The 10590-nt window shown below is 43.1% G+C and overlaps 1 protein-coding gene across 4 annotated transcripts in view; it reads left to right on the forward strand.

Annotated features, from left to right (window-relative positions):
- Window positions 1-7700, forward strand: part of DVL3 (dishevelled segment polarity protein 3) — a 190045-nt gene extending 182345 nt beyond the window's left edge. For 2 of the 4 annotated variants that reach the window (XM_040349743.1, XM_040349746.1), the window contains 4 exons: window positions 563-730; window positions 855-1067; window positions 5923-6346; window positions 6743-7700. In XM_040349743.1, coding sequence (XP_040205677.1) covers window positions 563-730; window positions 855-1067; window positions 5923-6346; window positions 6743-6764 — 827 coding nt within the window. In that variant the 3' untranslated portion in view covers window positions 6765-7700. Of the gene's footprint in view, window positions 1-562; window positions 731-854; window positions 1068-5922 lie in introns of all 4 variants that reach the window. The other 2 variants (XM_040349744.1, XM_040349745.1) reach the window with 2 other exon arrangements.
- The last annotated feature ends 2890 nt before the right edge of the window (window positions 7701-10590 follow it).

A 10590-nucleotide genomic window follows, 5' to 3' on the forward strand; every position in this document is an offset into this window, starting at 1 on the left:
TTCAAGCGGCGGCGTGCTAAATTTGCTGACCAACAGTTAGATATAAGTGTTTGTTATTGCAGAAGAGACATAGCATGTGTTTTTCACTGGTTAAGTTTAGTTCCACTTAAAGTGATGAGTTTCCAAGAGCACTCCATGTCAGAGGAAGATTTTACAACTTGCATCTAGACTTGGTGACAGATGATTGATGTTTTCCTCCTGGAGAATATAAAAATACTTCTGCAAACTCATTTTTTTTTTTGGATACAGTCGGGATGTGCTAAAATCTTAAGGTTTTTCTGTGTGCTTATCGGGAATAATAAAAAAAAAAAGTGGGCGTCTTCCCTGCAAAGATGAAGACAGTAATAAAAGGCATTCCAAGCGTCTACCCGTTTGGTGATCACTTTAAAAAGATAGATATTCCCTCCACATTTTTGTAAACTTTAAAAATTTGTGTTGTGAAGTTTAAGTGCATTTACTTAGTCTTCACCAAAAGATGCTATTATGGCAATTGGTGTAACAGAACTGATGGCTTTTATTATTTTACTGCCTCATCCTCAAATATTTTCTGTTTTTATTCCAGGTTCTGATGTGGTGGACTGGCTTTATAACCATGTGGAGGGCTTCACGGATCGGCGAGAAGCGCGGAAATATGCCAGCAACCTCCTTAAAGCTGGATACATCCGCCACACTGTCAACAAAATCACTTTCTCTGAGCAATGCTACTATATTTTTGGAGATCTTTGTGGCAGTATGTATCATACTCCAACTTCTTTATTTATGTGTACCACCTCCATTTCTATTAGTGCTATCTTGTGGTTCTAGTTTATCACACACCAAAACTTGTATATAATTACTTCTTCCTTAACCCACAGACATGGCAAATCTCTCTCTTAATGACCATGATGGGTCTAGCGGAACATCTGATCAGGACACACTTGCTCCCTTACCGCACCCAGGAGCTGCTCCATGGCCAATGGCATTTCAGTATCAGTATCCATTGCCTCATCCCTACAGCCCACATCCAGGTTTCCCAGATCCTGGATACAGCTATGGTGGTGGAAGTGCTGGCAGCCAACACAGTGAAGGTGAGCATAAATAAAGACAGACTTTCTAAAGCAAATGACATGTCTTTTTAAAAGTACAAATTATTCCAGCTCAGTAATGGGGATTAAATCATTGAAGCAATATGTCAAGCAAAAAAATATATTTGGTACATATCTACAAATCGTGCACAATACGATTCACCTAACTTCACCTAAAAAGTGTTCAGCTTTTCCTTCTTCCCTACTGAAGGTTTTTTTTTTTGTTTGTTTGTTTGTTTTTTCTTAGAGCAGGTGCCTGTTTCTGACAGGTATCTGCTCTACTCCAAGTTGCACCATCCACCATCCAATCCTTCCAGCAACCTCCTGGGACACGTCACAGGTCCCAGGAGGCTGCGAGTCAATTGCGAAAACTCAGTGCTGTTCGAACATGCACAGTGGGAAACGACTGTGACGCACCAGAGATCCACAGCTGGATTCCCACATCCTAGATGGCAGCCCCAGCACGGACACAAAAACCACTGAAGATCCAGCCCGGCTAAGGCCAGCGCTGCATCCCTGAACTTGTAAGCGCTTGTTTTATTAAGTCAGCTACAGTTATTGAAGCTGTTGAATTGTAACACACCCCCCCCCCCCCCCTCCCCTACTGCCCAGGCCATTTTTTAGCTTTCAGGACTGTCACACTTTGACAGTAAGAGCCCTTTCACACTAGGGCAGTAGCAGTAAAGCGCTGCTAGTTTTAGCAGTGCTTTACCGCTGTTATAGCAGCGATAGAAGGGGTTAAAAGCGCTTTGCAGCGCTGCCCATGCATTCCAATAGGCAGGGGCGGTGGAGGAGCGGTGTATACACCGCTCGCAAAAAAAACGCTTCAAAGATGCTGCTTGCAGGACTCTTTGACGTCCTGTAAGCGCACACCACCCCAGTGTGAAAGTACTCAGGCTTTCACACTGGGACTGCAAATGAGGCTTTTTTCAGGCGCTATTTTTAGCGCTAAAGCACCTGAAAAACAACCCAGTGTGAAAGGGGTCTTAGTCATGCAACGCTCTAAAAGACATTTTTATAATTTCCTTGAGACAGTTTGGGCTTTCTTTTGGTGTTATTCGCCACTGGGTTTATTTTTTGCTAAATAAAATCCTTTTTGTGTTTAACCACTTCAATACCAGGCCCCTTCCTGCCCAGGACAATTTTCAGCTTTCAGCGCTGTCACGTTTTGAATGACAATTGCGCGGTCATGCAACACTGTACCCAAACTAGATTTTTATAATTTTCTTCCCACAAATAGAGCCTTCTTTTGGTGGCATTTGATCACCTCCTTTTTTTTTTTTTTTGATAAACAAGCTAAACATTTTGGATTTTTTTTTTTTTTTTTTTGTCATAAAATTTTGTTTTCCCCCTTACTAACGGGCACTGATGGGGTGGCACCGATGAGGCGGCACTGATGGCCACTGACAGGCGGCACTGAGGAGGAGGTATTGACAGGTGTTGCTGCTGGACAGTGATTGGCACTGTGGTGGGCAAGGATTGGCACTGTGGTGGGCATTTGCAGATTATATTATTGGGGCACTGGTTTGTAGGTGGTTGGTACATTTGGGGGGGCTGTGCTGATTATCAGTACAGACCCCCCCCCCCTCTGACGGGGAGAGCTGCCGGTCGCCTCTCCCAGGCAGCGTCAACCAAGAAATGCTTTTTACCGTCACTTCCTGTTTCACGCGATGATCAGCTGTGATTGGTCTGACAGAGGCTTCTTGGCACAATCGGAGATGCGGCGTGTCAGACTGACACTCCGCATTTGCAATAGCCGCGCTGCGCGCCCTCATGATATCTTGCTGGACGTCAATAGACGTCCAGTCAGGATAGCAAAACCACTTCCCACCTGGTAAATAGCATATTGGCGTCTGGGAAGATGTCAAACGTGTTTTTGTTTCTGTTATAAAAATTTAGCAAATATAAACTTTCTTTCTTTCTTTCTTTCTTTCTTTCTTTCTTTCTTTCTTTCTTTCCTTGGTAAAAAAATAACCCAAATCGTTGTATATATTTGAGATGTGGTTCACGTAACACGGAGAGCTAATTTAGGGTCCTTTGCTGCAAGCAGATGAATTCTATCACTGCCAAACATTATTCTGTTTACTTGGGTTGCATACAAGAAAACTTGGTAAATATTATCCTCACCATATCTCAAACCGTTGTAAAGGATGTTTGTGAATGGGGGACATTTAGTATTTTTTATACAATTTTTATTACAGCTTTGGGCCTATTTTTTTAAATTGACACTAAACACACTGTTTAATTTATATTATCCCTTCTCTTTCTGTATGTGGATGATTGCATTGTAATTATTTTAAGAAAAAAAAAATCGATATACTAATTGATATACAGCTGTCACCATCACCCAGCTCTTTCTCCGCTTTTCTGCAGGGAAACAGTGGCAGGTGGAGCATCTAGTCCTCTGCTGCTGGTCAAATGTTTTAAAATAATAAAAAAAATCAGCCTTTGGGATACAGAGTAAAAATGTATAAAGAATATCAAACTTTTTTTTAAATGTCTTACAATTTTTTTTTTTTAAATCAAATCTTTGTTATTTGGCAGAAACATGGTGTGGGTGGATTTCTCAGGATTTACAGGACGGTGAATCCTCCATTAATCAAAGTGTCACATCTCCCCCCCCCCCCCCCCATTGTGTTTAGCTGGTTAGTGTTTGTGGAGGAAGAGGGAGGAAGGGATTGGGTGGGCTACCATGATTGGACACAGCAGGAGTTAATTGGCGGGTGAAATCGTTCACAAGATAAGCAGAACAGTGGTCTGCCTATGTAAACAAGAGCCTGTTGCATCTATGCATTAAGATAAAAACCTGTGTGCAGCAGCCCCCTTATTACCTGAGCCCCATCTTGATACAGCGATGTTGAACAAGAGCCTTGACTGTCCAGGACTCTCCCTCATTGACTGAGACAGCAGCAGGTGCCATTGGCTCCCGCTGCTGTCAGTCAGTGAGCCAACGAGAGGAGATGGGGCCGAATCAGAGCTCCGTGTCTGAATGGTTTGCTGTTTGCTATGGGGACATAAGGGAGGGGCCTGAAGTGCTGGCGAAGGACCTGAGAAGAGGAGGGTCTGGGCTGCTCTGTGCAAAACCACTGCAAAAAGCAGATAAGTATAACATGTTTGTTATTTAAAAGAAAACAACTGTAATATCACCTTGATACATCAATATTATTTGCCAAATATAACAATTTAATTTTAAGAATAAATGCTGTGAACCCTTTGTGGAAATTTTATTTGCTGGTCACATGACTGTACATCTTGCCTTCACATAGCAGGGGGTGTGTCTGCTTAATAAGTGGGCTACTGTAACATGTCACACACTGCAGATGCTTCATGACGTCATGAATACATCTCCCCAGTAGGTAGCAGATGGCTCCTGTACTGCAGTGCTTATTCCCAGCTCTTTATTCTCCACTTGTACCCCTTCATTGGGCCTCTCTGCCTGTATATATGTAAAAGCATGTCCGTTCAACTAGGTGTCCTTCCTCTCATGAAAGGACATACAAGTATACTTTAAATCCACCACCTATCCTTTTCCTTTACACTTGTGAGTCTCTTACTGGGAGCCACAGTCATTCAACTTAGCAGGGCCTTGTCTACAGGCTGTGTCTACTGCAAAGAGGGATAAGCAGCAGGGTGACTACAGGACAACAGTTAAAATGTAATTCAATGGAGCAGGGATGGACGGGTTGTGGTTGCAAAACTGACTAGATATAAGCATGTTGTGCATGGGCATGGTACCTGTAAATCCTAGCATCCATCCAAGGGGTGCAAACTCTCCACACCAGCACAGATCTTCTGGTGTGCTTGGCATAATCAATTTCAAATAGTAACTTGGAAATTGTCAGGATCACCAGGTATATCGGAGGAAATGCAGAAGTAAATAAACTGGTTAGTTTCCATTAACCATGAACAATGAACAGTTGATATTAATGTATGGGATAACACCTGTGTGTGTGTGTGTGTGTGTGTGTGTACTTTTAGTTTGAATGCCAATAAATCCAAAATAAGAAATTTAAATATATTTTTAAGGGTAGGAATGAGTTTGTTTGGGCTGATCAAATAAAGGCCAATATGGTATTGAATAGGAAAATGTTTTATTAAATAGAAAAAGGTGTGTGCATGTATGTGTATATACAAACGCAGATGCGAACACATAGCAGTTAGGGCAAATTTCATGTGATTTTTCAATCACTGAAAGTAACTGTCTCTTCTGCTAACTGAAGACCACGAACTGAGCGATCAACAGTCTTTGCTCAGTTCTCAGTCAGACCGATACTGCATCCACCTAGGTAAGCATGTATGTTTTGTTCAAAGCCATTGTTTTTTCTATTCCTGTTAGTGTAATGGACATGTTGCTAACGCTGAAAAGGTCAAAAGTTTCACTATGCTGAAAAGGTCAAACATTTCACTAAGTGCTTATTTAGACTTGCAGTTGGGGGGCATTAAAAATGTGCAAGTTGACATTTTAGTGCCCCCCCCCAAACTGCAAAAGCTGTGGGCAAGGGTATTTACATGCCAGGACCATAATGCTTTGCTTCACACCCTTGGCCTAAGCTATCACTGCTACTGCATTTGGCCAGCAGTAAGGCCACCAAACGCAAACCGTTCCGGTGAATGGGGAAGCAATGCAAGCACATTTGGCTCTTTGCTGTGGCAATTATAGAGTTAAAACATGCAGTGAGGAGGCGTCACATTGCCTCCTTACTGCCTGTCAAATGCTTCTGCAAAGCAACAAACGTGGATCACTTTTCAGACGTGCAGTGGTTTAGAGGCAAGCCTAAACTTTGCCTAAGATTTTAAATTTAAAAAATGGAACCTAATTTATTATGTTAACCTTGTTTGTGTTTTTTTTCTTTCCCAGGTAGTAGAAGTAGTGGTTCCAACCGCAGTAGTACAGAAAAAAGAAAAGACAGAGACCCAAAGGCTGGAGATTCAAAATCTGGAGGGAGTGGAAATGAATCTGACCACACTACACGGAGCAGTATGCGCCGAGAAAGAGCAGCAAGTGAACGTTCAGTGCCAGCTAGTGAACATAGTCACAGGAGCCACCACTCCATTGCACACAGCATCCGAAGCCACCACACACACCAGTCTTATGGTCCCCCTGGTGTACCCCCACTCTATGGTCCTCCAATGATGATGATGCCAGCACCTCCCCCAGTGATGGGGCCACCAGGAGCCCCACCCAGCCGTGATTTAGCCTCCATCCCACCAGAACTCACCGCTAGTAGACAGTCTTTCCGCATGGCCATGGGCAATCCTAGTGAGTTCTTTGTGGATGTTATGTGAGCAAACTTTACAACTTTGACCTGTTTTTAAAAGTTTGTGTTTATTTGAGAATTTCCTAATTATTATTTACATCTTGATACTAAGAACCGAAATGGAGAGGCTAATCCAGTCCCAATGAGCTGTGTGTGTGATGCTCGCACGGATCCTCTCATCTGCCACTAATCCATGCACCTAATCTCTCAGACCCTGCTCCAGACTGTGTGTTTGTGCAGAGGTAGAAGGCTGGCCGTATTCTTGCCTTGTTGCTTGGCTTTTGTTAACAGATTGATTTTAACAAATTTAATATTGCATCTAAAAGAAAAAAGGCCTCAGTAGTGGAATGGAGCTACTCTTTATTTACGTCTTATTTTTATTAGGATTTTTTTTACCATTGTGTTTCTTTTATCAAGCAGCCAAGAATTCGGGGGTCTTTGACTTTCTCTGAGCTGTCTGCCAGGGAAAGTGTATGATCCTCAGTCGGAGGGTATCCCTTCGCATCTCATGGCGTCATTGTAGAGAGAAGGAAAAACCTGTTGAAAAGGAAGATATTGCCTTTTAAGTAGAAGACGACTGATGGGAATGAAGCACCACAAGCCTTATACATTTACAATGAACGTGTCTTATGTTTTTTTTTTTGTTGTTTTTTTTTTTTTTTTTGTCCAATTTCGCGAGTGCCATGAATTTTCATATAAACTGATGTTGAACCAGCCACATACACTTTATTCTATTATTAATCTGCTCTCACAGCTCCTTAATTTTTAAAAAAAGGTACATATTTTTGACATGTAGTTGGGATCCTAAGCTGCAGTTCTTTTCTGCCAGTAAGGCCTGCAACTTTGTACTTATTGTTAATATTGTGTTGCACATCAAACTGGCAGGGGAAAGTTTGCTTCTTTCCTGGAAAGGGGGAAGGGAAGTGTCCTGTTGCTGTTACACAAGGTTCTTCTCTACACAGGCCTTCCCTTGTCTCATGTTGGAGATGTTCCAGGAATGGTGCTAGTATTTGTATTTTCACTACTATTTTTCATCTTCAGCTGGTTGCCCCCCAAAACACTAAATAAAAGGCACAATCGGGGCAAGGGCAATGACAATAGATTGTACTATTCACTGAGTTGTAACCTCTCAGACCTTGTATAAACACAGAAGGCAAGGACAGCATAAAGATGGCACAATGGCAGAATTTCAAGAATTTGCCTTAGCATCTACCAAAAGGTAGACTTGTTTTGTACAGCATAACCTGCTCTGGAATGGAGTAAATTCACTGTTGTCTGGGAGCTAAACACCTATAAACAGGTTCCTGTGTTCTTCTTTTTTCCATTGCTTTGTTGCACTGAAATTTCTGCTGCAATAAATCTACACATGTTTTAGGTTTGTTCTGTCCTGAATGGTTTATGGTAGATACAACAATTTTACAGTGCACTTTCTGCCACTGCAATCCAAGTTTAAGATTTCTTAATGTGAGAATTGTTTGATTAAATGTGAACTTTTGAAAAACAGTTATCACTGGAGATCACGGTGATGTTAAAACACTTAACTGCCACTCAAAAAAAAAATTGTTGTGTATCCAAAGTGTTCTTATTTGAAAGTAACAGACCGTCTTTTTTGGCTTGCGTGAATGAAACTCTACAGTGTTTTTAAAACTAAAGTATGTGTTGTGTAAAAAAAAAAAAAAAAAAACCTAGGTGGAAGAGTGATCAAAGACTGCTGATTGCTCAGTTCTTGGTCTTTAGTGAGCACAGAACTGACTGATGTTCACAACAGGCTTTCTGCTCTATTCTCCATAGCTCACCTGGAGTATTGGGTTGTGTAGAAGCCAGGAGTGGCTGGCTTTGGTTAGCAGCGGTGCTCTGAGAGGCTGGGCCAGCTGCCGGTCAGTCATTTCGGTGGATCCCAACATTACTGCCGGGGATACCTCCAGCATCTGGACTGGTAGACATATTATAACCTGCTGTCGGCTAAATCTGGTTAACAGGAGTGCAGAACCAAGTCTATTCCTGTGACCTACAGGAGATGAAGGGCCAAAGGAGAGTTGGCCCTAATTTTCCTTTTTAATTAAAGTTTTATGCATTTCTTATTCCTTTAAACACAGTACTATAAGCTTTTTGTTAAACTCCGCAGCTCATTTTTTAACTAGGCTGTTTCTTTTTGTAGTAAGAACCAACATAGCTCCTAAGGTCTTGTTCAGGCATTTTAAGGTACTTTGCATTTGGGCAGCCCATTCATTTGAATGGTCTGCATAATCCACAAAAAATGCACAGCAGCACATGTTGTTTCAACACAGGAGTTAATGGGTGCATTGGGGTACTATTCAGAATAAATGGCACCAGTGTGAACAATGCCTTAATCTAAATATCTGGATTACATTAGTGACGTGGAGGTTATTAGCAGGAGGAATCACTGAACACTGCAGGGGCTTCACAAGAAAATTTATTTTGAACAGAGCTGTGTGTGGGCCACAACACAGATGAGTACTAACAAGTCTTCCTTTACAGGCACAGCTGTTTTGTGGGTGCTTTGGGGCTTGGCTTTAAAGTGATTGTAAACCAAATTTTTTCAACTCTCTTTTCAGGACAACCTTGGAGAGAGCGTAGCTCCGCCTCTTTAATTAGGAAACACATGCAGACCTTTAAATCCCTCCTCTTTCACCATGGCCTCAGTTATTGTGTTTCCTCCGCCATGGTGGAAGTGCATGCTGTGAACCAGAGGGTTCTCCAAGGGGCGAGGAAGTAGGCTTACCTTTTTTCTTATTAATTTTCTGTTGCTTGGCGTGCAGTGGCCATCCCAGCCCCCCCCCCCAGACGAATGGGGGGGTTCTTTTCCAGCCTCTCCACGTTCAGTGGCAGCAAAGGCTCTACAGGAGGTCAGTGCTGAGTGCCCGGAGTCCGCAGGTTTTGGCTCGGGTGGCCGGGCGATATGTTACTACGGGTGCAGTTTCTGCTCCGCATGACGGTTCCGCGTCCTGGCAGGCGGGTGACGTCACGCACAGCAGCGCGGTCTCCTGTAGGGGCGTGGCGACGCTTGGTTCACGCCGCCTGGAATGCAGAGGTCGGGGGCAGGCCTATTGAGCGGCGTCTTCCGCTTCCGGCCATGGCTGATGATGCCGGACCTGGGATATTTAAAACCGGATGGTCCCCGCTGCGCTTTCTGTTCAGGATGGAGGAAGGGTCGGCAGTAATGGCGGATACAGGCGCCCCCACACACCACCGCTCAGGTCCAGGTAAGAGAGTTACAGCGGTGCCTTGATTCTTCCCTTATGGACTTAGGTTTATTTTTGGTTTGTTTTCTCCTTTAAAGGAGCCTGTATCTGCAAGGTCTGAGGTAACTTCGCTCGGACCCTGTCGGTTTTCACATGTTGGTGGTGAGGTTTTTTCTCTATCTTGGTGGGCCTTTTATTTTCCTTGGCGGTGGCTGTTTTTTCTACTAGTAAAAAAACTGAATGGTAGAATCTTTAAGTGAGGTATCTTTTTTTTTTTTTCTCTGTTTTTTCTTTAGGAAAAACCTAAAACTAAAAAAACCACCACCCCAAAGGAAGTGTCCTTGCAAGAACCCTCTTAGAGATACATGGCAGAAGGCAATGTGTAAAACCTGTATCGGGGGACTGTTGGAAGAGGAGATATCCCAGCACTATAAAGATCTGTTTTCTTCTGTACAAGAGCTCACAAATTCACTGAGTTTGGTTAAAACCATGTTGGGTCAGAAACCAAAAGTACAAACTAAACCTCAGCAGTCACCACCTAGCCCAAAAGCCTCCACCTCTAAGTCAGAGGTTATGAATTCTGGGGATGAGGGGACAAGTACTCTTCCCTCGGTCAGAGATTCAGATGAGGAGGAAGAGGATAGCAGGAGTTCCAGATACAAAGTCTCTTTAGACAAAGTGGACGACCTGCTTAAAGCAATTTATACTACACTAGAAATTCAGGAATAAAATGTACCAGGGGCTGGACGATTCCAAGCATAAAGTATTCCTAGGCCACAAAGTGGTATCGGATGCTATTAAAAAAGAGTGTAAGGACCCGGAGAAGGGGCCCTTTCTTTTCTAAAACCCTGAAGACAAGGTTCCCCTTTGAAGATAAGGAGTCAGTGGTTTGGAACAAAAAGCCACGAGTAGATGCGGCTTTCTCAGGTTTCAAGATGCACGGACCTCGCTTTCGAGGACATGGGGGTGCTGAAGGACGCCATGGATACAAGGGCAGACTCCCTCCTGAAAAAAGCTTGGGATTCTATTTCACTCAGTCTTAAACCTGCTATGGCTTCCACAGTG

Source organism: Rana temporaria, chromosome 4 (assembly GCF_905171775.1).
Source record: "Rana temporaria chromosome 4, aRanTem1.1, whole genome shotgun sequence".
In the NCBI taxonomy this organism is placed as follows: domain Eukaryota; kingdom Metazoa; phylum Chordata; class Amphibia; order Anura; family Ranidae; genus Rana; species Rana temporaria.